At 44.9% G+C, this 27729-nt stretch overlaps 2 protein-coding genes and 1 long non-coding RNA gene across 19 annotated transcripts in view; 2 read left to right on the top strand and 1 right to left on the bottom strand.

Moving 5' to 3' along the window:
• Positions 1-9829: 9829 nt before the first annotated feature.
• Positions 9830-13864, bottom strand: dthd1 (death domain containing 1). The gene is made up of 8 exons (XM_086105007.1): positions 13563-13864; positions 12718-12897; positions 12371-12633; positions 11665-11811; positions 11105-11394; positions 10691-10941; positions 10559-10616; positions 9830-10472 (listed from the first exon to the last, which is right to left on the bottom strand). The coding sequence occupies exons 1-8, from the start codon at positions 13773-13775 to the stop codon at positions 10171-10173; spliced, it is 1704 nt and encodes a 567-aa protein (XP_085961133.1). The 5' UTR covers positions 13776-13864; the 3' UTR covers positions 9830-10170.
• On the top strand, positions 13718-17258 carry LOC147209248 (uncharacterized). Its single transcript, XR_015100203.1, has 4 exons — positions 13718-13855; positions 15343-15600; positions 15670-15741; positions 16922-17258. It is a non-coding gene; the product is annotated as an uncharacterized LOC147209248 (long non-coding RNA).
• A 1445-nt stretch (positions 17259-18703) lies between these two features.
• Positions 18704-27729, top strand: part of LOC147209247 (phosphatidylinositol-binding clathrin assembly protein) — a 34838-nt gene continuing 25812 nt past the window's right edge. For 15 of the 17 annotated variants that reach the window (XM_086104990.1, XM_086104988.1, XM_086104997.1 and 12 more), the window contains exon 1: positions 18704-19699. In XM_086104990.1, the coding sequence (XP_085961116.1) occupies positions 19570-19699 (130 nt within the window). In that variant the 5' untranslated portion in view covers positions 18704-19569. The other 2 variants (XM_086104993.1, XM_086104994.1) reach the window with 2 other exon arrangements.

The raw sequence follows: 27729 nt of genomic DNA, 5'->3' as shown, positions 1-27729 counted from the left end.
AATCGAATTGTAACATGAATTTGTTCCATATTTTGATGCATTTTTATTCTTAACACAACATTTATGTCTCAAGTTTGGGTGGCTTGGAACGGATTAGGGCATTTACACGGAAAACGCGTCTCTACTTACAAAATTTTCTCGTGAAGAAATTTCTTCCAGAACATATTAATTTCATAAGTAGCGGTACCACTGTATTTGAACACCAAAATGTTCAACCAAATCATGGTTTTTCTACGAATGAAAGTCCCTTACCTGAACGCCAACATACAATGTGAAACGTTTTTGACGGGCTAACAGAAAATAGCATGGATGCTACTGTCCTTAGGAACCTTGAACCAACTAACTCCTTACCACACACAGAATAGCAATAGATGCAAACAGGACATCCAACAATACTCAAGTGGTAATACACCAAAGTGCAAACTCAGATATAGCGGCGGAACATCGCATTGCGAATTGGCAGACGAGCAGACCGTTTTGTTTGGAATCCCTCACTTGCTAGCATCCCCACGCTGTCTGCCAGCATCCAACGAGGATTCACGTGGAGCAAATGTCATTCCTAATATAGTTTGAGCAGCCCTCTGGCTCAGCTAAACTAAGACTCTTTTCCCCCAAATGTCATTCAACAGCTAACACTGAAGAAACTGGTGTCATAGCTGAAATATTTGAAAATGATTGCTCAAACAAAAACCTGTCTGCGTGTTTGCGATGAACAATGTCGACGCAAGCAGGGAATCATGACAGAATTGTCACGTAACATGATGGCAAACTTTGCCAGCTCCTTTTCCTCTCTTTGGGGCCTGAACTGTTGGCTACTTGTAATTACTTCTTAAACTGCTCTGTTTGGATGTTTAGTTTTCTTGCAAAGCGCAGCACATCACGGCGCCTAATAGCACATAATGCCTCATTGACTTTTAGCTAATCTGCTCATACACAGTTTGGTGCCCCAGGCCAAGCAATTTGTTCATTTAGTCCAAGATTAAGCGTTGCGAGTGTTGTGAGCGGCTCGCTTTCTCTGCCGGCCTTCACGTTGCCCGTGAGAATTAGGATCGCTAGCTGTGTATTATTCTATTCGGAACCAGGTAAATGTCTCCTGGCTGAAATTAAAAATACATTTTGACAAAAAAAGAATAGAAGTGTGGAACTATCAATGTGGAGTTAAACTTTTTAACCAAGGTTCAAACATGTGGGCTAAAATGCTACAAAGGTAGCATTTTTCCTATAATGCCACAGGGTCTTGACTTGTGCATGCGTAAATTAAAAAAATATATATAAAGCTCGATTTTTTTTTTAGCATTTGTCCTACATTATTATATATTATACCAATACAGTTAGAATATTAAAAAATTGTTTATTCATAATTTTGTAGTTTTATTATGCCTGTATCACATGATTTCTGTTTAGCTTTTTTCCCCCCTAACGCCACGGGATAGTGACTTGGGCATGCACATACCCTGTGACATTATGGGGGAAAAAACCCCCACCGCAAATCATGCACTGCAAACATAATACCCCATGTAAAAACTAATAAACAATGTTTACTTTCTTAATTTTTTAATATTTTGGTATAATTTTAAATGCTAAAAATATTTTTTTTTTTGTAAAGTCTGTGATGCACAAGTCAATTCCCCGTAACATTATGGAGGGGGAAAAAATACCGTACATAAATCAGTCGGCCAAATATTAGGGGGAAAATGCTATGTTTGTAGCATTTAGCCAACAAGTACATTCAAACACAGATGCCAGTAACTGATTTTTAATCCACATTGGCAGTTCCACACTTCCGCAGAAACTCGAGTAAATCATACTGTAAAGCAGTGGTCCCCAACACCTGGGCCGCGGACCGGTACCGGTCCCGGGGTCATTTGGTGCCGGGCCACACAGAAAGAATAAATAACTTACATTCTTTCCATTTTATTGATTTTGGAACCTGAAAGATGTTTTATTTTGAAAAATTACCTGATTCTCTGTTACATCCGTCTACAGTGTGTCACTCTTGACGCCGGTCAAGCCACGCTTCTCGGTCACGTGATAAGTTACCACTAAAATGAAACCCAGGAGCTAGCAAAATTAGTAAAAAAAACAAAAACAAACGTCTTTGGAAAGTTTCTTTGGGAAGAGGGAAAGGCCCAGGCAGGAGACAGAAGAGGACCTTACGACTTTCAAGAAAAAGAAGACTACATTTACTAGACAGTATAAGGAGTCCCTACTTAAAATACAGATTCATCACAATGGGAGATTCCCACACAGCAAGCCCACTCTGCATTATATGCGGCGATGGTGAGTCGTATTTTTCATGCACTTTGTATTTGCGGTGTTATCTTATTTTGAGGGCTCGTTTCAACGTGACCATAGTCCCAGATAGGACGTTCCTCGTGTCATGATTCGTGTTTATTATTATGTTTCGAATATGCCACAGTTTTCATGCGGGTTATATCATATTATTCCTTTGTATTTATCCGTGACACCTTAAAGGTCGGTTCCTGAAAATATTATCTGACACTAAACCGGTCCGTGGGGCAAAAAAGGTTGGGGACCATTGCTTGAAAGGAAAAGGAACTTCATTTTTCACGATTATTTTTGCACTTCCAGCATCTTATCTTGCATTCACCCACAGCATACTGTATAGAGCGGGTAAGAAAATAAACTCGCGTGCGCAGCCGCCGCTCGTGCCTGTCATTAGAAATCCTAAATGATTGCTTAATCTGAGCGGCGCATTGAGATGCAAAGCTGCAACGGGAAGCGCCTTTTTGATGTGGGAGCTGCGCTGTTTGACACAAGCTTAGCCGCAACAATACAGATTTATTTCCTCGAGTCTTGCCGGAGGTCTGTCCCGCTCTCTCCCGAGCCGAGGTGCGAGCCGCGCGCACGTGTGGAATAAACGCGTGAGGGCCTTCATTGAGATGCATGATTCTTACAGACCAATAATGCTTCGGCGAGACAGCGGCGGCTCTCTCAGGTGGCCATCTGCCATCTCCCCGCGTTTTGCCCGCGCACAACTTAATTGCGTTTGTCTATAAGAGAACAGATAAGAGGTCGGCGGTGGTGGCGGCGGCAGCACTTCCGAATTGCACCGGGACTGTAGTCAGGCATCCTCTGGAGAACGGCGGCTGTGGCTCAATTAGCAAAGCGGACTGGAAAAGATTTTTCACCATTCGTCTTTCTCCGGTCCTCGAGAGCCCCGGTCCGTCAAAGAAATCTTGTTTTTGGTTGGAAACAAGATTGACCTACCGCGGCCCTGCTAAGCTTTTTTTTTTTTTTTGTATCTACAGGTACATGTCTATCAAAGAAATCTGAGGTCCTTGGTGCAACAAGATCTGTTTTTGTAGCTACTCCAAGTCAAGGCAAAACTTGCGATGACAATGGCGGAGGCTCGCAGAATACATTTGCCCCTTTATGTAAATGAAGTCCCCGTTGGCCTTTTGTTTGTCTCTTTTATGCATGCATGTATTCAAACACATTTGACATGTTGAATAAATGAGATGTCTTGGATCTGTTAGTTTCTTGCTGGCCCAGTAAACAGTCAAGCAAACGTGAACAAAAGGTCAGGAAAAAGTCAGGACAGCTCTGTCTGTATCCTTATCGTTTTCGCGGGGAGTCTTCAGGAAACCGAAGTAAAGAAGCAACCATGGCAGCACAGGAAACACTGTGCTTGTTGACTTTCCTTCAGCGCTTTCTCATCTCTTGGTCAACCTATCTTTTCTACGCTCACACTTTCAAACGTGCCTAAACGCGCCTGCAGGTGCCTTCGTGCTGGATTTGAAGCAGCAATGATTTGCCGACTGTTTTTTTTTTTTTTTGGTGTGTTTTTGTTTTCTACTTTTTCGGATGATTACATCTTGGGCTCGCTTAGGTGTGGACAAAATAAATGTGTCTCTCGCATCGAGCACAAGTCCCCACAAGGGACTAACAGGACGGCCTGACATCTTTGGCGTAACAGTGGGCTTAGTAATTTGGCCTGAGTGGAAGCTCGCCAAATGAACGAGGACATTGGGGAGATTGTTTACTATTAGCACCATTAGTCATCATTTCTCCGCTAGCCATAAAAGTTTTGCCAATTGCCGTCGAGGAAAACTAGCAGCTGCCATTGATCAAGATGTATGCGTGTATTGAAGACGGACCACTAATGGAAGCCACTTAAGGAGATTTGGGGCAGGAGATAAGGAGAATTTGAAGTACTGAGAAGATAATGTGTGAGGCAAACACTTTTATCATCAACACATCGTGCTTCAGTTTAGCGGTTCACTTGCCCCTGTGGCAAGATGTGTATACACTCCAGACTGGAAAATCCTCAAATGGCTATTTCACATTTTTTCCAAATCTTGATTGGCACTTCTCTCCAGGCGAGGAGGAGGATTAAAAGCCAGTTGACAGATTCAGTGCATGCAGAGTTCAACGCTTCGGTAAATATGACTCTTTTTTTTTTTTTCTGGAGAAACCAAGATAAGAAGTTCGATAGGAATCTGGTGTCGCACAAAAGCACCTCTGCTCACAACTGGTGTTGTAACTGACAGATTAAATGAGTTGTTAAATGAGGTATGCGTCGTTGTGATAAGCACACAGAATGCTGTCCGGCTTCTACAAAATAGCAGCGCTCGCAATTCGAGGCTAGCATAAGCATTTTTAGCCAGATTTATCCATAAAAAAAGGGTCACTAAGGCATTAAATTTAGTGGTTTGAAGTTTTACTTTTGGGAATTTACAATCAATTACAAATGTTTTTTTTTCTCCAGAGGTGGATATTCCAAAATAATTTCAACAAAGCTCCTGAAGCCCAAGCTAACAGGTCAGCGCGGAGCTGCGGGTCCGTGAGTATGCCTGCACCTGCACACCTTTCTCTCTGGTTGTTCTTCTACTGGTGTGGCAAAGCTCCATGCTCCCCCTTTTTTTACCAAGAAGAGACCAAGAAGGTCCCCAACTGAGCTCCAGTGATAGTTGTTGGTCCCACAGAGATATGATTGTATGTTCTGTTTGTGTGTGAAAGTAACAGTTTATCATGACCATAACTTCTATGCTAATTTCCGTTAGCCAGTGTGAGCTTTTTTACATTTCATGTTAGCATTAAGCTAGCTGATTTTCATCCGTGATGTATTTTCTTGAACATTTTTGTGTTTACATACAGTGTTTAATTCTCTTTGATTTTGTGTGTCAGTTTTACTGTACAGTACACTATTGTAAGGGATAGAATATAATATGTAATGTTATGTAAGAATACTCAAAATTTGGGATACCTACTGAAAAAGCTGAAATTCCTAAAGCTGAATTTGACAAGAGGGCAGTGTGATGAGATGTTTCCATGACATCACAGCTACATTAACATTTATCTTTCTGTCAGCATTCACACAACCACAGCAGCAACAATAGTACTGTATTCAGGTTGGAGCTGGATAACATCACAGCAGGTGGTGACATCACATGCCTGTGAGTGATGTCACCACGCGATTGTCCTTTACCATGCCCGAAATAGCTCGCCTTCTCCCTTATGGACCCCCTCCCTCCTAGTCCCTCCTGCACCCGAATCCCTTTTGCCTTCTATCCTGCATGTCTCCCTCCCGCCTCAACGCCCCCCCCCCCCCCCCCATTGCTCTCCAGCCTTTTAACGGTTTTCAGCACGGCCACTTCCCAAGCTCTTTGCTAGATTAATTTGTGATGGCTCTGGCCTGTGCCTGCTTCACTGTATGCAGTGAAAGTCACTCAGGGATTAACGGCAGGCAGGAAGCTCCCACCCAATTGCTGCCTCGGCAGAAAAGACCCCCCGCCCCCCGTGCCCCCCCACCCCCACCCTTCGCCACCAAACCCAACCTCCATCTCCTTTTCCTTTCTCTCGCTCTCAACCTCATTCTTTCTTTTTTCTCTTTGCTTTGCTCGACCCCATCAAGTCCCTCTCTGGTTAATTATTGTAATGGGCTAGCTGTCCTTGGGGGGGGGTTGGAGGGCAGGGAGGGTGCGGCCAGAGGATTTGCAGTGCTGGTCATGTACAGTATGCTCTCGACGCGCTGGAGGAATGGCCTCAACAAGGAATGAAATATTTACTTATAATTGGGCAGCCGGTTGGTCGGTGCCGCCATGTTTGACAACAAGTAGTGTGTTTTGTGCAGCAGCTTATTGGCCCAATTTGAGGGTCAGTCGGCTGGAACACTTTGGTTTAGGTCTGACAGCTGCTTGTGAGAAGCCAAATATTACTGGCGCGCACACACACACACAGATGCACAAAGTAACGTTTTGTTTTTCAGCCTTCTCTTGTCAATCACAATCTGCGTGATTACAGTCGAGAGGATCACCATTTATCGCGCGGGGGGGGTACATTCCTCATGTACCCACAGTACAGTCCGCTCCATAAATACATATTGCCATCCCTTCAGTTTAGTTTTCAACTAGAGAGTGTATTCTCAATCAGATTCTTGTCAGGGAGTGGATAACATTTCACTTCTTTGCTTTAAAAAAAAAATGCTTTGTGAAGCACCATTGAATTCTGAAGCATTTGGCTGAATGTGAGCAGATGAAACTACCTGAAACACTTCCAAATTCATCCTCCTGCTCCTGTCAACAGTTATATCATTAAAAGAATTCAAGACAACCAATTTCAATGACAGTCATATGTGCATACTACCACATCTATGTTTCACTGATGAGGTGGTCCTGTACAGTTGGTGACAGTCCACAATGTAAAGTGACCTGTTGAGCTAACTAGCTGTCTAGCTTTGCTGTCTATCGAGCTATCTATGTAACTAGCTAAATATCTATGTATCTATCTATCTAGCTCTTTATATATGTCTATCTCTCCAGCTAGCTAGCTATTGTTGGTCCTCTCGTATGATTTGACACATAAGACTAAATAAAATGAAACATTCAAGATCAAAATGCTCAACCAAACTTGATCATCTGATGTAACAAATGCCTGCTAGCTTAAAGTTGAGGTAGAGTGCAAAATTCCATCAATGGGCTAATGGACTTTAGCATTGATGTCAAAATAATTTCAAGGAACCACTGACATACAAACAGAGCATAGAGCTATCTTAGCAGGCATACAGTATATTCTTGTCTTCATCATGTGAAAACTCATACAAAATTGATCGTTTAGAAATCTGTGATATAGTGGAGGCGCAAATGAACACTGTATTTGCATGTATGGTGGCCAGTTCATCTCAGATAAGACATTTCACATGCTGATGCTTTTAGCTTGAAGAAAGAATGTCACAACTAACTTAACGATAAAATGGTGAGAAAGAATCTATGAAAATGTGGCAGAGCTCTTTGAAATTCCCCAATCCTATTCTATCTGCCAGGCATGCTGAGGGGCAAAGGAGACCACTTGAGCCCAAGGTCAACCGCAGTGTGACGTTTATAACGAGGACTGCTGGGCCCGGCGAGGAAAGTTGACAGCTGCTTGTTAGAGCGTAAGAGGGTTTCAGAAGTGTGAATCGAGGGAGACGAAATGAAGAGGCTGACATCTGCCGAAGCACTAATGTTGCAATATTGCCATGGAAGGAAAAGGATACTTCTCAAAGATGCTATTTCTTCTGCAAACAAAATATTAGAACGGTTTTTAAGGTGACATTTTTTAATATGGTTCTTATACTGTCGAGGTGGACTGTATGTCGCAATGCTACCGTCAGTATATATGTATACGGTATAATATATACCGTATTACATAGTAGAGATGCTAATCAAAAATGTATTTATGTATGTAGATGTGTTTTGCTTGTCGAGGTCAGCTGTAAAAAGTTTTGCTCTGCTCTCACCAACCAATCAGGGAACAGAAAAATCATGACATCACCACACCTGCCAGAGATGCTTATTATTCAATGAATTAATGTGCAAGGATCACTGCAGGCTTGTTTTGCTAGTCCAACAGGTTTGCTCTGACTAACCATTCAGAGAACGGAAAAATGCTGTTGTCGGTCTAATTCGTTGAATAAACAGTTCCATTGTTGGCTGTGCTTGTTATGTCGGCCAGCACTCCTGATCCTGGGAGGGCCATGGCAGATGAGTTTGACATGGCAACACATAGATGGTAAAATATGATTGGACAAAAAATATATTACATTCACATACTGGAGAAGAATACTATGAAATGAAGACTGTTGGGAAGAAATTAAGAATTTAATTTCATGGGACAAAAAAAAATATATATATATACATATATATATATATGGGGGGGTACAGTTACCCTCCCTCTCTCCAAATGGTTGCATAAATGTGTGAAACACACAAGGTGACAGAGCAATGTGTCCCTTCACCCTGCAGGCCAGTTTGTGGTTGTTTTTGTGAAAGAGGAATCCGAACCCGCTGTCATGAGACAAAAACACACACACGCGCGAGCACACACACACACGCACACATACATACACACATTCACACACGTACACATGCACGCACGTTTTTGTTGATGCCATCACTTTCCTCTCTGCCTCTTAGCCCCCTGCCTCTTTTTTTTTGTTCTACTATCACTCCACCAACACTTCCTCAACCCGTTTTCGCACCATATTCCCACCCTTTTCACACCTTTTTACTCACGGCCCGTTTCACAGTGCATCAAACACTCTTATCTGATACCCCTCCCCGAGCTACCAATGTATTAGAACCACAAAAAATATATAACTTGTGTGTTGAAATCTGTCTTCAGAGACTTTAACTGACTTACTCTTCTGTCATTTTTCACAGAATGGGAATTCCTGAGGGAGAATTCTGCTCCTCTGTGCACAGTCTGTCATTGAAATGGAGGACAAATGAAGACTTTAGCACGGACCAGTGAGGTGTCCACCTGAGAGTTCTGTCTCGCCATCTGCTTGTGAGTCATGATGTGAGTCCAACATTGCCCCCTGCTCCACAAAGATATGATCCCTCCTTGTTTATGTCCAATGAAATTTGCCACTCTTGCCACCGTGCATCTATTTCTTCGATGCATGGAGCAAGCAATGAGGTTGTCATCACAATCTCCTTCTTCTTTCGCTCGGCAGAAACTCATCAGCTCATCAGCTCTGTCTTGCCGCCTTCTCTAACCCCCTGCTGGACTCGGAGCACACCTCCAACAGTGCCTTGCTGTGTGGCCTTTTCAATAATGTAGAGCGGGATGGGAGGGTGATCGTATGAGAGGGGAAACAGTTTCCCGGCACTGTCAGAGGCCCCTCTGTGACATTTACTAAGACCCTCAGTTTGTGCGTGCGCGTGTGTGTGTCAGTGATAGGCCGCTAATAATGCCCAGCACACTCACTAGTGCCCTTTAGCATCCCACAAAAGGGGGACAAAAAAAGCACAGTACTGTGTTCCCCTGCGTTAAAATGTTTCTTCATTTGCACCCTCCATATATTGCGGACATGACTGAGCTCTACTCACTGTGAAAAGTGAGAAAAGGTTCACAATCGGCCCCAATAGGAGAGATGTCTCCAAACTAACTCCACTCATCCACTCATAATTATTTCCCACTAAGTTGGAACAGAAATTGGCTTGTGAGATGCTTGCCTGTCGCCGAACGTCAGCGCTGGTGAAAATCAAGATGACTCGGTGTCATGGGGCTGAAATAAGGTCACATCTCAAGCCAGGCGTGCCGACACGTCGAGAGGCTTTGCTAGTGAATCATCCACTGCTCTTTGTGGAGAGGTGTCACACATTAACCACTGTAGATTTGTTTTGATTTTCGGCAAGGAAAAACCTTGAAGTGCGGCAGTTTCAAGGGTCACTCTCTATTTTTTTTAAATTTTATATACACTGATGCTTGTTATGTCTGTATGCTTTATGAAACCATGTCCACCATCAAAATACATGTTCAGTCATGCGTATCATGAAATAACGCCGTTTGACTGAAGAGACAGAAGAATGGTGAAACACTGCCCTCTTGTGGATATAATAGAAATCCATGTGATTACAAATACAATTACAAATCCATGTGATTGTGGTACTGGTTAAAGCAAGAAGAATACATTCCCCGTTCATTACGATGGATACATTCTCAGGATCACATGGTCCGGCAAATAAGAGGCACAGCGGGTTTGCTTCAAGCTGTTAATTTGTCAGTTCCAGTTGGAATTGACTTTAAAACTGGCACGTAAAAAAAAAAAAAAAGGAGTTAAACATCGATTTGGAGACCCAACTGTTCAAACAAACTATATTATTCAGTCTAACGGAAGTCTACTTCCTTGATGCTAGCATATAATGTGCACCATAGACGTCTTTATTTCAATGGCAGGGGTTCTTCCGCCTGGCGTAGCAGCAGTTCTCTGGTGAGATCCGGCCGGCCAATCTTGGCCAAGCAGTGTGCCAATTGGGCGACCTTGGACCGGAGCTGGGAAGTGGGCAGCTCTCTCCTCCACATGGTCAAGATGGCGAAGGCCTGGGCAGGCAGACTGTCGCCGGACCGCAGCTTCACCAGCTGGGCGGCGCTGCGGTGAAGACGTAGAGAACGTGCCAGGGGGGCAATCTCATCTTCCGAAAGCTCTCCTGATAGCCAGAGGAGCAGCGAATCTGGGAGGGAGTCTGTTGGGCAAGAAATGATCTTCTCGTAATTAAAAGTTAGGGTTTGGCCATGCTTCAGCAGTGGAAAGTAAAGTATTTCCCTTTACCCTTCCGCTCACAGGTGGTTATCTTTGGCATGATGGGTCGTCTGATGGTTCTTACTCGCTAAATGAAACAGGAAGGCAATGTCAACCGAAAGTGCAACCAGGTGCTCTCGAATTCATTGAAGTTTACGATACCTTTGGTAAAGTCAGGGGCAGTGTACACACAGGCTTCCCGAGGTGTTTCACTTCCATCTGGACCAGCGTGTCCCCTTGCCACTCCACCTGACCTCTGGTGACCTTGTAGAAGACAACGGCACCTTTGTAGTGAGGGGAGCTGTAGTTCCCAAAGGGGTCCACTTCTGTCAGATGCAACAGAAGCTCATTCTTGCGCTGGCGGTGGAAAGTGATCCGCTTGTCTAGAATGCCAGGCGCGTTCATCTCAGCGCCTGCTCCAACATAATTGCACATTTATTATTATTCTTTCCACAAGGAAAGTATTGCTCCACCTGAATTGTCATGGTTACAAAACTGTCTGTGTGTGCAGGCTTGTTGTATTTAACAGAAAAGTCTGCGATGCTGTAGGTGAACTGAATCGTTATTCTGTCTCACCTGCGTAGGAGACGTTTCCGCAAAGATGGAGGAGAAGCTGGTCCCCCTCCCGCATGCAGATCTCTGGCGAAGTCTCCAGGGGACCACAGTTGCCCTGCGCCTGCAGTTGGGAGAGTTCCCAACCGAGCTCCCTGCTGGGCAAGGCGGCCACCACGACGGCGCGTGGCTCATCCTGGTGCTGCCAAAGGACAATGGTGACCAGGTGGTGGCGGGATGACTCTACCAGCTCCTCTGCCAGGGAGGTCAGATGGCAAGGTTGCAGCGGAGAGAAAAGGCGAACGACTACGAGTCTGGAGGAGGATGGACAAAAAGTTGAATGATTCAACTTCACTCCTAGGTTTGGACTGCATAGAGCAAAATTGATCAATGTAAAGCATTTCTGTCTAATATTTCCGTCTGTGCGCCAGTCTTTTTGATAATTTCCTGACCTCCTTGTCGTTCTCTGAAGCACCTCAGATGAAAACCTACTCTCTACCATGGATTGATATCTGAGCCTGTTGTGTTCTGTACTGTATGGCCTTGATGAAGTTAAGGTTCTGAGAAACAACAAAAGTGCAAACCTGTCAAAGCTCTCTGTCAGTTCAAAAGACACCAGGCCATTCTGCAGGTTTCGGATCAGGACCTCTTCTGGAATGCTCCACTGTTGGTCCCTAGAGCCCAGTATGCTGAGGTTGTCTCCAGAGGACTGTGTACAGGAACCCAGCATCCTGACACACACAATATTTTTCAGGTTGATGTATGCCGTTCATAGGTAGACTCAACTCTCATTATTATCTTATTATTTATGGAGCATTTTAAAAACAACCACACCTGCAAATATCACGCTCTATACCATGCTTTTATAAAATGGAACCCAGAGACAGCAAATACAATGAAAACAGCAAGGGCCCCAAAATTGAACCCTGTGGAACACCATATGACATTGAGGCAGAGTGCGACACACAGCAACCAGTGCTGAGAACAAAAATCCCGACTGCTTCACGAGCGCTACTTCAATGCCCACCCGGTGCTGCAAACAAGCCAACAGAATGCTCCACCGTATCAAATGCTGCAGTCGGCTCCAACAAAACAAGACACACGTTGTCTCCAGTATCATGAGCCAGGAGGATGTCTTTCAAACCTTCCAACAGGGCTGACTATGTGCTCTGCAGCATCTTAAAACGTGACTGGAAAACCTCTGCAACATTATGTTCATCCCAAAAGGATTTCAGCTGATTTCAGACTAGGTTTCTTGAGGCGTAATTAACCGAGGCTTGATGCTTTTACCTCCTCCGGTGGGAAGAAATCCAATCCCATGGAGGAGTGGCGGCAAGTCGAGGAAGGTGGAGTTCCTTTTCTTCCACTCGTCCCCGTGTGTCCTTCCTCTTGCAAGGATTTGGCGGACAGGGAAGAGTGACTGTGAGAGGTCTTTGTAGAGTTTGAGAAGATGGATATGTAAGGGAGAGGAGTGGACTGGTGGACACCACCCGGCAGTAGGCTTCACTTTTTGACTTAACGGCAGCCAGGAGAGCGGCGTCGAGCGGCTGAATCTGTGGTTTGGAGCGCATTTCTGTTCAACTAAATGCTCAAGTTATGTGTCACTAATGTATGAGTTCTAAATAAGTCTCTCTTACCGTGTATTGTACCATTACAGGGGCAGTGAAGGACCCTGGAAGGTAATTGAGGCAGATACGAGGGTCCACAGGATGTTTGTATGACACACCTTGCTTAGGAACAGTAAAATGTTCCTGTTTGAGACAGGAAACCACTGCAAAAAAGCCAAGGGAGTACACCTTCACCTCCGCAAAGGAGCCCTGAAGACAAAGTGCATAAATAAAGAATTACATTATTTTACATTCTTGAAAATCTTTTTCAAGGGACAACAATGAAGAAATGACACTTTGCTACAATGTAGTGAGTGGACAGCTTGTATAATAGCACAAATGTACTGCCCCCCCCCCAAGATAATTCAACACACAGTCGCTAATGTTGAAAGCGGCTGTAACAAAAGCGAGTACACCGCTTAATGAAAATGTCACAATTGTGCCAAAAGTATTTTGTCTGGCCATCATTATTTTCCAGCAGTTTGATGTTTGCCACTGAGCTCCTCATCCGATCCTCCGTGATGACATGACAGAGCTGGTGGATGGTACAGACCTTGTGTTTCTCCAGCCTCAGTTTGAGGATGGCCCAAATAGATGTGAAGCAGGGTTTAGGTCTGAAGACATGCATTGCCACTCCATCACATTTACTCTCCGATTCTTGAACAAGGCAGTAGTTATATTGCCCAGTTTCTGAAAGGAGGTGATCATGGCACCCAATTTGGACATTTTCACTTTGGGGTGTGCTCACTTTTGTTGCCAGTGGTCTCGACGGTTTTGACTGTGTGTTCAGTTATTTTGTGAGATACTGCTTGTATAAATTACCAACATGTGGTCCACTGACTTGTTTTAAGCAAAATAAACGTTAGGTACTTCACCCTTTTCCCACCATACGTGACCTCTGTCGTAGCAGGTACGAGGTAGCTGACCCTCCTCTCACCATCCGCCACCTTGACGTTGATGGTTCTATAGCTGCCACGGTAACGTGCGCAGAACGACAACGCCAAAGTCAGCGGGAAGCGGAGGTCGCCGTCGCGTTCGGCTTTGAGCCTGATCACCCGGCTCACCAGCTCCTCTGCGCCGGTCACCATCAGGCAACTGAAGGCGTCGGCCACCTCGCAGCGCACGACTTTGGCGGCGCCCAAAGGTGCTCTGATGAAGCATGCGCCTGGTAAATCTGATTGGCTGTTAAGACAGAGCGACCATAAAGACAAGAAAAAAAATCATTTTCAGCACTTGAGGTAGTTGACCAATGCGTGTGGTGTGTAAAGTGAACATACCCAACTCCGATCCATTCTTTGTTTGTCGTCTCCGAGACAGTGTCCAAGAGGTCTTGGCCATCCATCCCTTTACCTTTGACCTCCAGACTCCCCTCTGATTCGTCAGAGGCTGATGTCTGATCCGTGTTTGACAGCTGCTCTCGATCACCTCCATCGTCAGCTTGCTCTTCATGCTCTGACGGAGTCCCGATGGCCATCAGTTCACCATCAGTTCCGGGTTGCTGACTCTGTTGAGTTGTTGCTTCCCCAGACACTTCTGTGTTCAAGTGGATTATTTCAGCATCCAGCTTGTTGCATATTGCGCTCAGTCGGTTCTGAATCTCCCCCAAGTCTTCCAAAAGATTTAATGAAACACCGCTTAAGTCTGGAAAAGGAGTAGTTTGTTCATATTAGATCAGAGGTAGAAGACAAAGCCAGATCACATTAACTAACCGAAATGTATTTATAACCTATTCGGCATGTCGGGTAAGTCCCCGCTGAAGGCCCCGTGTACCAAATAATAATAACGCGAGATTGATTTCACTTGTATTGAACAAACAGCTTCATCGGCAGCATACCTTTTGGGTTTCTGTTGAGAATGCCGACACACTGTTGAAGAGCATCCCTCCATGCCGTCATTCTGTTTGCATGAAAAACATCGAGCTGCCTCAGCACTCCCAAAGCTGTCTGTCTCCTCTCTTTCTCCTCACTGTCCTCTCCAGCCTTGTCCATAAAGAGCTGAAAGATACAAGAAGTGGGTCAGAAACTTCCAAACTGCTGGTTTTAAGTCCAGCCGGCAAGCAGCAAAAATATTTTCGCATATAATATCCATGATTCTTTTTTACGAACTTGTTGCATTCCCCTCCCTTGGCTCTTAAAGGTTCATCTGTCCAGCCATCGTGTTTCGCAGGATATTTGAAAGGCTGCCAGTTGTAAAACAAGTTGCCAAGGCGACCCCTGGAGGCGTGACGTGGAAGGACAAAAGACATGCCACAGCCAGATTAACACGACTCTGCGAGCCTGTCTCTTTTTTTCTTTTGCTTTTCTGTCACTTGTTTTACGTGCCTTCGTGGCATCGAAGGTCTTGGCACTCACAATTTGGTTTACGATGTAGAAAAAAAACGTTTTTTTTAAATTGTGGGAACAATTTGTATCCGTCGACAAGCATTTCATAATAAAAAAAAGGCTAACTTTTATAAGAGGAGGTGAAGCATGTTTAGTCATTTAAAAAATCGTTGAAGCAAGGTTCTTTTTTTTTTTTCCTCTGCTGCTGGCGAAGTGGAAGCCGCTCCTCTTCGTCGTCTTCCTTTTCCTCCCTCCCACTTTGCCACCACCGTTATTTCTGCTATTTTCGAACCAATCTCTCTTGAGCTCAAAAAGCCATTTTCTGTTTCCTCAGGTGTTTTTTCCCCCACCTTCACAGCTGCCTGATTGAAGTCGGGAGACGAGGAAGACGATGATGAAGTCTCCTGACTCCATACAAATGCAGCGGAGGTCTTGGTCGGGCTCCGTTGCTTTTTAATTTCATTTGTTTCATATCTATCTTTTTTTTTTAATGATAAGCTCGTTGCCACCAAGACGACGGACACTGGCAAAGGAGGAGGGTCATCATATCCAGTCATCAGCTCCGTTGTACTTGACACCGCTCCTCCTTTGTGTAAGCTCGTTCCTGTGACAGTTGTTTGCATGTGTGCTTTGTGCAGTGCAATGTATTCCTCAATTACAGAGTCCACCATGAGGAGGGAATCTGTCATTGGGATCGTCATCAGCCTGCTGTTGGTTCTTCACTCGAGCAAAGGTGAAACTTTACTGCCATTCGACCCAAAGTGAGAATCGGGCCCGTTTTGGATAGCTGAAGTTTTGTTTGTATTTAGATTTATGTATTTACACAGTTCGCCTTTTGATTCATGTTTGTCGTCGTACAAGAAGAAAATCGATTTATCATGAGTTTCTATGAATGTCAAAGCTGTGACAATATATCATGTCGAGTCCAGTGGAACGCCCCCCGCCCCTCCATTTACATTTTAAATCTTCTTTTTGAATCAACTTTTTTAATGTACTCTTTATCACCTGTTCTCACTGTCTCACTCGCACAGTTCTCCAAATAAGATGCAAAGCACGCTTGCCTCAAGCTGTTTATTTGAATGTCTTTGACCGTTTTGTCGAATGAAAGTCTGCTCGCTTCACGCTAATACATAATGTGAAACTCCATAGATGTTGTGGAAATGAATCATGGTCCTCCACTGGCTGTCCGTTCCAATTCCTGCCTCCATTGTAGCTCAGCATGCCTGTGAGGTGGCGGGCGCCAACATTGAGCATGCGAGCATCGGTTAGGCGCTGTTCTCAAAAAAAAAAAAAAAGACCGAACCAGTCACTGAATCAGATTCGAAGAGGTTCGCGAGTACAAGCCATTTCTTTATTTTTAATCACTGGAACTATCCATCCATCCATTTTCCGAACCGCTTAATCCTCACTAGGGTCGCGGGGGATGCTGGAGCCTATCCCAGCTGTCTTTGGGCAGTAGGCGGGGGACACCCTGAATCGGTTGCCAGCCAATCGCAGGGCACACAGAGACAAACAACCATCCACGCTCACATTCACACCTAGGGACAATTCTAGAGAGTTCAATCAGCCTGCCATGCATGTTTTTGAAATGTGGGAGGAAACCGGAGTACCCGGAGAAAACCCACGCAGGCCCGGGGAGAACATGCAAACTCCACACAGGGAGGCCGGAGCTGGAATTGAACCCGGTACCTCTGCACTGTGAAGTCGACGTGCTAACCACTGGACTACCGGGCCGCCTCACTGGAACTATAATACACCAAATGATCAAAAATCCGTTAATCGGGTAATTAACTGTAAGCAGGGGAAACTAGTTTTGTAGTCCACTTTTTATATGACTAATCAACGTAATTGTCATTACGTATACATAGTGAGAGCCCTCATGGATACTGTAATACCGCAATTTCCACTTCCAGCACACAAAACAGGTGAAGACTCCCTCCAGCCTTCCCTGGTCCTGTTTCTGGGTGCCGGCCCGCAGTCCGTCCTCAGCGTGCTGCTGCTGGCCATGACCGTGGTCCTGTCGGTCATCATCTACCTGTGGGTCCTCAGGTACATCTGCGTCGGCTGCTGCCAGCCCGTTGCCGTTGGGATCGACCCGGAAGCTCTGGCCGAGATGTCGTCCGCCCTCCTTTGAGTGACACTTTAGAATTCGCGGATAGAGGTCTTCAGCTGCTAAATGATGCTGATAATCAAGGTCCGCATGCAAACTGAGCTTTCTTTTCAATTTGAATAAACATCACTAATTGTGAACTGCTCTCCTGCTGAGCCTATGTCACTGGCATAAATTAGTGTTTCTGCATGACAGACACGCTCAATGTTGCGCATTCACAGTTCACCCACTGCGATGTTTTTAAAAATTTGGAGAGTATTGACAAAATATGAGAGGATTTTTTTGAACCTTATTTAAGACCACAAATGCTTCTGATGGGATGTACATAACATAAACAAAATGTGTTTATTCGTTGACCATAAATAGTAACTCTTTGTCCCTCTCCTGTTATTTTGTACTTCAGCTTGTGCATCTTCATATATTTATAGCTTTATAGAGTAACCCCCAAGCTTCGTGACGCTGCCATTATCTGTTGTTGCCATGGCAATGTCAAATGTGGCCGTTCCCCTGCGGGTATTTGTCATCTGAGCAAAATCCACCTCCAAGCCCCCTAACCCACATGCAGGGTGCACTGATTTTGGGCAAGGCATATTAGATGGACAGCATCAGGTTTTGGCGCCCGTTGCTACGGGTTACACGGGCTCCCAGCATCCACGCAGTTGCCATGGCAACCGGGAGTCTCACCTCAGCACCGGAAGATAGCGCTAGACTCCAAGTCTGGATTGCACAAATCATCGAGTGAGGAGCAAGACTGAGGTTATTGCATTGTCCTCTGGGTGTTTAAATTACAATTGCTCACCAATTACATTCAGTCTGGAGAATACTGGACATTCCCGCAGGCGTCAGAGTAACGATCCTCGTCAACATTTTCAATCAATTACAGTGCACTGTGATTTCTTTTTATCGCAGACATGAAAACATGTACAGTAATTGCCTCAAATGTATGCACCCAGCGTTGTCCGTTAATTGCATGCAAATTTAAACAAATAGAAAAAATAATATGTTTTAACACGCACACAAGGTGTCCATTGATATCATTGGACGATTCATCGTGAGAGTCTCCACGAAGAGTTAAGCAGTACATTGTGTTCCGTACAATTGGGAGTCAAATAAGGACACGGGGCGTCTGAGGGGCAATCATTTGATGGCCCCTCCCAAATTGTGCGCACCCTATCACCAAAGATTGACGTTTGCTCGGCGATGCATTGTCGTAAGGACTTGATGCAATGAGGTGCAAAAAATAAAAATATTTTTTAAAAACCTCAAAAAAATCTTAACGGCTGCAACTCACTCACCGTGGACTTCACGTTAAGCAAGTCTCGTGAACGTTTAAGTGCTGTGGGAGGACAGATTTTCAGATTCAGAAGACATTTAGGCGAAGAATAATCGCAATATTTTTATGACTCAATATAATAGAACATAGATTTATGTTGTACTGTTTGCCAGCATTAAATAGTGACGCTTTTGATTTATTGTTCATTTCACATCTTTTGCGCGGTAGCTAAAAACTCCGAGGCTGTGGTTGGTCCCTGAAGGCATCTAGGTTGTGAGATCAGCTGATTTTTTACGCTGCCATTTTGTCCGGCGGAGACTGAAGCAGCCGTCCAGCCTTTTCCTTGTCGTGTCTCAGAACAAGCACGCGTCGAGACGTTCCACGTTGCGGGACGGGGATTGGCAATAGCGTGGACAGCACGAAAAGGAGAGCGAAGGCGAGCCACGGAGCAACAGCGACTGTCATTTTTAAACATCACCTCTCCGCCGGTTCAACTCTTTTCCAAGCTAATGTCGGTAGCTTTTTTCGGCTAATACCCTCCGCCCCTTGCGCCCTTTCCCCCCCCTGACTGAGACATCACCTGTCACCGCTGGTGACCCCCCCCCCCCGTGTGAATTTTACAAGTTCTAGCAATGCCCTTCTCATTTCTGTCTGACTTTTTATGCTCGAAGGAAGAGTTGACCAGGACTTTTTGTTGCTAACGAGCTAACAAGTTGACGTGGAGGAAGGAGGAACTAAAAAAAAAAAAAATCTGCAGAGGGCGATTGTTGTTGCGATTTCACACGGATTGCTCGCATTTCCCCCCCTGAGGTGCCCTGCGTAAACCATTAGACCGTCCGTGTGACAGAGCGGCCAATAAGCTATGTTTATTTATGCGCACAAAGTTATTTCCACTGTTGGCAAATCCCACAGCGGGACTGTTTTTTGGTTGGAGGATTGCAGCGGAAACATGAGCTAACACAGACTAGCTCATAATAGTGTCGTAGGTTTAGAGAAAGCAGAACATAAAAAAAGACGCCTTTTCCGTTCGCTTGACAGAGAAGTCACGTTCAAGTGTCCCCTCGCTTGGGAGTCGACCCACTGGTAGGATCGTTGTGCTCTTTTTTTCTTTCTTTCTTATTTTTTTTTGTCTGAACCATTGAGCAAAGGCACATTTGAGGAGCCCAGAAGGAGACGTGATGTCTGGCCAATCGATCACAGACCGGATCGCTGCAGCTCAGCACAGCATGACCGGATCGGCGATCAGTAAGGCGGTGTGCAAGGCCACCACGCACGAAGTGAGCGGACCCAAGAAGAAACATCTGGACTGTGAGTGCATCGCCTCTTCTTCAATTCATCCATCAGAAAGCAATACTTAGCTTCTGGCAAAGTCAATATCTCTCTTCAGAAAGTTGTGCCGAGTCTAAAACCCAAAGAAAGTAAATTCCACAAAAGCCACAATCGGTGAATATCTGACTGAGACCGTATTAGATGACAAGTGTGCTTGTTTCTAGTTGTTTATTCGTCACTTCAGTTGAATCCTTCTGTAAAAGTGACACAGCAATCTGAAAAGATGTCTCAAAAATGGCCACCTGCCAAAATGCTGACTCTGGTTTTCAACCTGAGCGCAAGGCATCAAATTTGAAAATCAAATGATGAGTTTGGGAAGACTTTAGGTTTTTGTGTGTGTAATTATTTTTCGCATTTAAAAATGACAAAGGAGACAGTAAATTTCAATATGATTTTTGTATTTCCACACCAATCTGATTGAAATAAACACCACAAGCAGAGAAGCACCGTTTCTTGCAGTCCATCTTTGGGATATAAGAGTTTTAGGATTATCAACATAATGTAGAGAAACGTTTCAGTGTCAAGTAGAAGTTCTGTACAAACCTGCCCTGACCTTTGCAGCCAAAGTGCCACATTCAGCTTAATAATTGTGTGCTATTGATTTCTCTGTGAGTGCGACAACCTTCATGTCAACTGCGTCCAGCGAGGGTGTGTGTGTGGGGGGGGGGGGGGGTGGATTGAAGTCGTCAGTGCAGCCAGTTCATGAGTGTTGTCAACAAGTTGAAGCCACAACCTTGCACCTCATCGGATGTGTTTTTTTGCGACAGTGGGAAAGGGGTCACACTGACAATAAACGCCTTGAGCACAGTGCGATGCCGCCATCGGCCTCCTCCAAGCACTGCAGAGCTTTGGAGGCAGCACCCAAGCGGAGTTATCACGTCGCTGGAGCATTTAAGGAACTAGTGGCAGGATGTGGTTTTCCTGAAAAGTCAGATGTGGTGAGAGGAAACGAAAGTCAGAAGTTCGCTCACACGTTGCAGTTGGTTCCATTTGATGCTTCAGGAGGAAAAAAAAAAGGGACAAACAAAAAGGTTTGCGGCGTCGCTACTTTCCATCAACAGCGACAAACATGCAACTTTTCTTCCCTTTGCTAAAAAAAAAAAAAAATGGTCTGACAGCATGCTAGGAATGATCTCACTGTCATATTTGCCTCCCTGCCAGAGGCCTTTCAACATCAGCAACCAGCAGTAAGTGTGACATTCATGCACCACTTGTGAAAATAGGAACAATTTGAAAGCCACTTCCCGTCACCATTTGGAAAGTCCGCCTCCGTTACCCAGTGGTGGGCTCTGTATTGCATTTGGTAACTGGGCCTTCAATCGGTTTTAACTTTACTTAATCAGCCTCTAACTACTAGCACTATCTATGTTTTGCGAGTTAAAGTTGTCTGGAACAAATTTTGCTCCGACTTTCCAATCAAGACAGGAAAAAAAAGTGACAATGTCGACATCTATTTGAAGTTAGATCATCCAGCACTCCCGATTGTGACGGCCATGGGCAGATTAGATTGTCATGACAGCGCATGCAGTATCATGGTTCGACATTAACAGCAGCCCGATGGCCCGGGGCCACTTCGTCTGGCTTGACTGGGCAGGTGCACATTGTATAAATAGGTACGATAAATCTTTTCAATATATTTAGTTGTATCCACCTGAAATGTTTAATCACGATTGATCTTTTTTTTTTTTTTTTTTTTTGGGCGTCATGTTAAATCTTTCTGAAAGGAATAACTTCAACAAGATATAAAGACCAGAAAATATCAAATATTCAGTTAGATTTTGTCCTGCAAAAAACATCCATTAGAACTGTTTATGCTAACAAGGTAACATGCAAAAAAAAAATAAGGAATGACGCAGAAGTAATATATCTTTAAGGTTTAAACAGGGATGGGCAACTGGGGGCCATGCTACCTTAGATCACATTCTAAATAGCCCTTTGATTAATATTCAAAAACAAAATGTCTTATTTTTTTAACAAACCCAAAAAGGACGAAAAACGTGTTGATAAACATTCAATATGTTTTACATAAAAACATAATAGAAATAATCCTGGAAAAAGTGAACAATCAAAATTACGGAAACAAAAGTCTGCCGAACTGCGAATATGCAAGGCTCGACTGTAGTGTTCAAGTTGTCATATCACCAATCGCCACGAAATGGCACACAGTCGGCCAAATCATTTTATGCGGATTAGGATTGATACGCAAAACAAACACGGTCCCTCAATAATCTTAAAATTTTGAGTGAGAAATTTTTTTGGGGGGGGGGGCGTTGACAAAACGAGTTCTTGCACTTAATGCAATTTTGCACTGGGAAAAAAAAATACAGTACGTGGTAATCTTGTTTTCTTAAAACCCTTGGTTGTTGTGTATCTTATACCTGCATAGGGAAATGTATCATGAAAACTAAATCGTATCAAGATTATGTGATTTGTCCATATTCAAAATAGCAAAATTTTTGTCATGCATTTGGTTAGGAAGTGCATGCATAACTAATTCTCAGCTGGGTAGAAGCGGCAATCATAAAGAAGAGTCCCTCCATCATATCCGTGGAAGACATCTCCATAAAAGTCAGTGAGACTCCAGAGGGGGAGACCGCATGGGGCCAGTCTTCTTAGGACCAGCTCAATTGTTGTTCCGCCATCTCGCAGCCAGTCCAGAAGAATTGTGACATTTCAAGTCAAGACTATTTTCCCTTCGGCCAGCGCTCGTGTTGTCGTGGCAGCAACGTAGGCAGCTGGCTGGTGTTCAATGGACCAAGTTGGCAAGGGAACCTGAATGGTGATCATGGCCGCAGTCACGCGGTTTGTTGACGAGATAGTCATTATTGCGCGCGTCTTCGAGAGCTACGTTTGCCAGTTTGGAGAGGCTTTTCTAAATGAGTGATTTGTTGAGCATGGTACATGAGACACAGTGTGTAAAACATGAAAACAGATTTGGAAAAGTATTCTTTATGGCCTGTTTTCACTATCTCGCTCTCATATGTCTTCAAATAAGAGGCCATGTGTTCTTTTTTTTTTTTTCCAAGTTGTTGATTTCTCACTATCAATTTTAACTTTGTAACATTCGCTGCCATTGACGGCAATAGAAGTCAAAGATCCATTTTGACCGGGCTGGGAGTGAATGAGTTCAACAGAAGAAAACAAATAAAACGTTGCATAGTTATTGTCCAAATGTTCAACCAAACTGTCAAGTGACACAATTCTACGAGCGTCATGCTAACATCACCCGAAACACCATTGACGGGCTTAGGGATATTCGTATCGATCTTACGGTGAGAGAGTGATAATAATATAGTAGCGGTTTGCTGTAGCATTTGGTCCGTACATCGATTGCGGTCCCGTGATATGTGCAGCTGGACATGTTAGGCTAGCGACTTGATGGGAGGTGAGTGGAATGCTATCCGAACAGAGCAGGGGTCGCCCCTCCCCGGCTGCTGACTAAAGATAGGTCTAGTTGAGACTCCCAGGCAGGAAAGGAGGTTCGTTGCTCAACTGTGGACTGCACGCCTCTTTCACTGAACTGGAAGTAGAAGCTTTTTTTTTTTTTTTTTTTTTTTTTTTTTGCTTGCTGAGTTCATGCATAAATACAGCACACATAAGAAGTACATGCTTCTGTGTTGCTGTTTGAATACGTGTGAACGTTCTGTGCTCGTCTCTAATGTGGGGGTACGGTGAGGGGAAGATGGGGAGCGGTATTTATAGCAGCATTCTCCCGGGAACCCGGGTTCAGCAGCTTGTTTAGTTTGCCGCACTCTACCTATGTGCATCGAGCCGACTTGATGCTGTGACGCACTCCGTCGTTTGCACGCACTCCCATTGGGTCGAAGTTGATCATATCAAGATAGCCCCCCGACATAAGAGGGAGTCAGTATTTATTTCTATGAGGAGAAAGTCCCCCCCCCCCCACCCCCGGGATGGCATGAAAACAACAGCGCTCAAACTAATCTATTAATAGGCAAACCTCTGTTGACACTCTACCTTTCTTTCCTCTCTGCTTCTTCCTTATTAATTTCTTGATTCCTACGTCTTTCCTTTTACCTGACGACACAATCTGCTCCCATTTTTTTTTTTTTTACACCCATCATCGCTTGTTTCATTTTGTGAAATGGATTGGCCTCTCGTCTCAAACGTGAGAGATGAAAGAAGCGGTTGGATGCAGCAGAAAATCTGTCGGTGTCTTTCACAGTTTGTCTGCCAGAAAGACTGCAGTGGGTTTTCTCGGCTCTACAGAGGGCCGCAGAGCCTCAACCTGCTTCACACTTCTTCAGTGCTTACCGTCAAGAGCACTGAAGGGGCGGCGGTGGGGGGGGGGGGGGGGGGGGTGTAAATGCTGCTTTCAGCCTACCCAAGGAATGGGAATGAAGCGCCAGACGAGGCGCAGACGCTGCCAGGTGTTAATCCTTAGCAGCTGGAGGCTCCTCGTCTTGTTGTCTCTGCACAGTACAGTATGTATGCTCACCCCTAAACTGCAACACCTAAGCGAGAGCGCATAAATCTTGCTCCGGCCAAACTTTACTGGCTACCTGCGCACTTAAGAGATTCCGCTGTTGGTCTTCACATCACGAAATGCATTGAAAAATAAAATTGAGTCGTGTCTGTTATTCAGCAGTTTGTATTTCCAGGTCGTTAATACTTGATAGTCAGAGGAGGAAGCTTCATAGCTGACCAACTAACACATACGCACACATGCACACACGCGCACATGTACACGCGTGTCGCTTGGTGCCAGGAAGTCTCTGGTCTATTGTGGCTCAATCAAAGGCCACCGAGGTCAAAGATGAGTGATAACAATGGCCCTCACAAGAGTGAGGCATAAGATCCTATTCACAACTGCGTCTCTGCCAGGTTTCTACAATAGTTTTGGATTTTTCATTGTAGTTAGTAGCCCCCAATTCAATTAGTCTTAATTCGTTACTAGGGCTTTTTTTTAAATTTGTTTTTCTGTTTTTGAAAAGGCTTCTTTTTAGTTGAGCTTTAGTATTAGTTTTAGTTTTTATTTTTATTTTTTAAAAACATGGAGTATTTGAGCGCAAGAGGAAAAACAACAAAAAAGGGTCACTAAATATGGTGTCATAGAGTAAAATAAACTTCAGTTCCCAACTGTTTGTCCTCACGTCTTCTTTACGACCAAACGGTAACCAAAATAAGTTCTCCTCAAATGAACCGCAAAAGCGCACGTATGATAATTGACAAAAAATGGAAACAAAGGACTTTTTCTCTATAATTATCGTCAGTCTTGCTCGTTCTATAAACAGAAAATGTAGTTTCAGTTAGTTAGTTAGTTAGTTAGTTAGTTAGTTCCGCCCGCTCCTATTTGGAACATTGGGCGACGAGCCTCCTCCATTTGTTCCGGTCACTGGCGACCCTTCTTGCTCCATGCCAGCTGACACCCATCTCACTGAGGTCTTCTTTGGCAGTCTGTCTCCACGTCTTCTTTGGCCTACCTCTCTTCCTCTTTCCACCCTCTGGCATCCAGTCCATGGCCACACTTGCCGGTCTCTCTCTTGGCAGCCGGAGTACGTGGCCGATCATTTTCCTTCTCCTTTCAGAGACAATGTCTGACAGTTCAGCCACTCCTGCCCTCTTCATCACCTCCTCGTTGGTGATGTGGTCTCTCCATGAGATCCTCAGGATGGATCTCAGGCAACGCCGATGAAAGACATCTAACTTGTTGGTAATGTTGGCTGTCTTCATCCATGTCTCACAGGCGTAAATCGCTGTTGGGATAACCACTGACATATAGAGGCGTAGCTTGGTGGTCGTAGTGATGGCTTTCGATGACCAGATGTTGCGGAGGCGTTGGAACACTCCCGCAGCTTTACCAAGTCTACTGTTGACGTCTTTCTCCACACCACCTGTATTTGAGATGTTACTCCCAAGATATGTGAAGCTGTCAATGTACTCTATGTCATGTTGGTGTAGAGTGAGTGGTTGAAGGTGTTGGTGCTGTCCGACGGCCATGGCCTTGGTCTTTTCCTGGCTAATTCGTAAACCGACCTTAACTCCGTGCTCATGCAGATTGTTGGTCAACTCCTGGAGTGCGGGCTGGGTGTGACTTAACAGAGCCAAATCATCTGCAAATTCCAGGTCAGCTAGTCTGCTCCCTCCCCACTTGATACCAACTTTTTCCCCTGTGATGGACTTCCTCATCACAAAGTCAATTATGATGATGAAGAGTAGGGGTGACAGAATGCAACCCTGTCTTACACCAGTGACAATGTCAAAATCATCAGTTGTGCCACTGTTGGTTTTGACACAACAGGTTGAGTTGTGGTACAATGACCTGAAGATGTTGATGTACTTGAGGGGTACACCATACAGCTGGACGATCTGCCACAGTGACTCCCGGTGGATGCTGTCGAAGGCTTTCTTGAAATCGATATAGTTGATCATGAGTGGTGTCTGAAGTTCTTGGCACTGCTCTATGATGTTTCGAAGGGTAAAGATCTGTTCGGCGCAAGACCTTCCCTTCCTGAAACCGGCTTGCTCTTCCCTCAAGATGTTATCCACTTCATCTTTAAGGCGATGTAGCAGGACACTGCAGAATACCTTGCTGGGGATTGACAGCAGTGTAATGCCCCGCCAGTTATTGCAGTCTGCGAGGTTTCCCTTCTTAGGAAGCGTGACAATGACCCCACGTCTCCAGTCGGCAGGAACCTCTTCAGCATGCCAAATCAGGTTGAACAGGTGGGTAAGGCTCTCCACAACAGCGTCTTGGCCGTGTTTCAACATCTCGGCAGCTACCTCATCGAGTCCCGGTGCCTTGTTGTTCTTAAGGCCCTTGATTGCTTTGGCAACCTCAGTCTCGGATATCTCTTTCGATGTAATATTTAGAGCTGGAGCTGGTGTCTCTTGATCGAAATTGAAGAGCACGGGAGGCATTGGTTGGTTGAGAACCTCCCTGAAGTGTTCCAGCCATCTTGCTTCTTGCTCCTCGTCGCTTAGAGGTGTCCTGCCATTCTTGCTCCTGATTGGCACGCTAGAGCTGCTCCTGGAGTTGGTTAGCTCCCGCACGATCTTGTATAGGGTCGTCGTGTTGTTGTTCTCGGCTGCTTCCTGTGCCTCTCTTGCTTTCTCTTCTAGCCACTGTCTTTTATCCTTCCTGCAACTCTTCTTCACTGCCCTGTCCAAGCGCCTGTACTCCTCGTCTTCCATCCTCCAGCTCCGGAGCCTCCTCTTTTGTTCTCTTTTTATCTTGGCCACTTTCCTTTCATCAATCAACTTCCAGGTGTTGTCTGTTATCCATCTCTCTTTGTTGGTACCCCTCTTTCTGCTGATAACTGCTTCTGCAGTTTCAGCAATGGCACAAGAGAACATACTCCACTGCTCCTCAATGTTTGCAAGGTGTTGTGATACCTTGAGCTTCCTACTCAACTCCTCACAGAAGCTTTCTGAGATGTTGTTATCCTTTAGCTTGTCCACTGCGTAAGGTCTCTTGGGCTGCACCTTTTTCACCTTCTTCAGCTTCAGCTTGATTTTACTCACCACAAGGAAGTGGTCTGAACCCACATCTGCACCTCTGTGGGAGCGAACGTCGAGCAATGACGAGCGCCACCTTGTGTTGATGCAGATGTAGTCCAGTTCGTTCTGGGTCCCGCCACCAGGTGAAACCCAGGTTACTTTGTGGATCCGCTTGTGCTCAAAAAAGGTGTTGCCAATGCTGAGGCCGTTGGTACTGGTTAGCATCAACAGTCTCTCCCCGTTGTCGTTCGTGGAGCCTGCAGACCCATGTGGTCCAACTGTGGCATTCAGGCCCCTTCTGTCATTATCCAGTTTTGCGTTGAAGTCTCCAATCAGCATTTTGATGTCATGTCTGGGGATTTCCTCAAGCACGGTCTGGAGCTGGTTGTAGAAGGTGTCTTTATCGTCCGCTGAGGCAGCTTCGGTTGGGGCATAGACTTGTACGATGGTTACTTTGGCATATCTGGTGTAGAGCCTTGCTGTAATAATCCGTTCATTCACCGGCTTCCATCCAATCAATGCTTTTGCTGCACTATTGGAGAGGATGA

The sequence above is a fragment of the Hippocampus guttulatus genome, chromosome 2, assembly GCF_054856545.1.
Source record: "Hippocampus guttulatus isolate MCC_2025c chromosome 2, RoL_Hgut_1.0, whole genome shotgun sequence".
NCBI classification, from domain to species: Eukaryota; Metazoa; Chordata; class Actinopteri; order Syngnathiformes; family Syngnathidae; genus Hippocampus; species Hippocampus guttulatus.
This window is presented reverse-complemented; position numbering and strand designations above follow the sequence as displayed.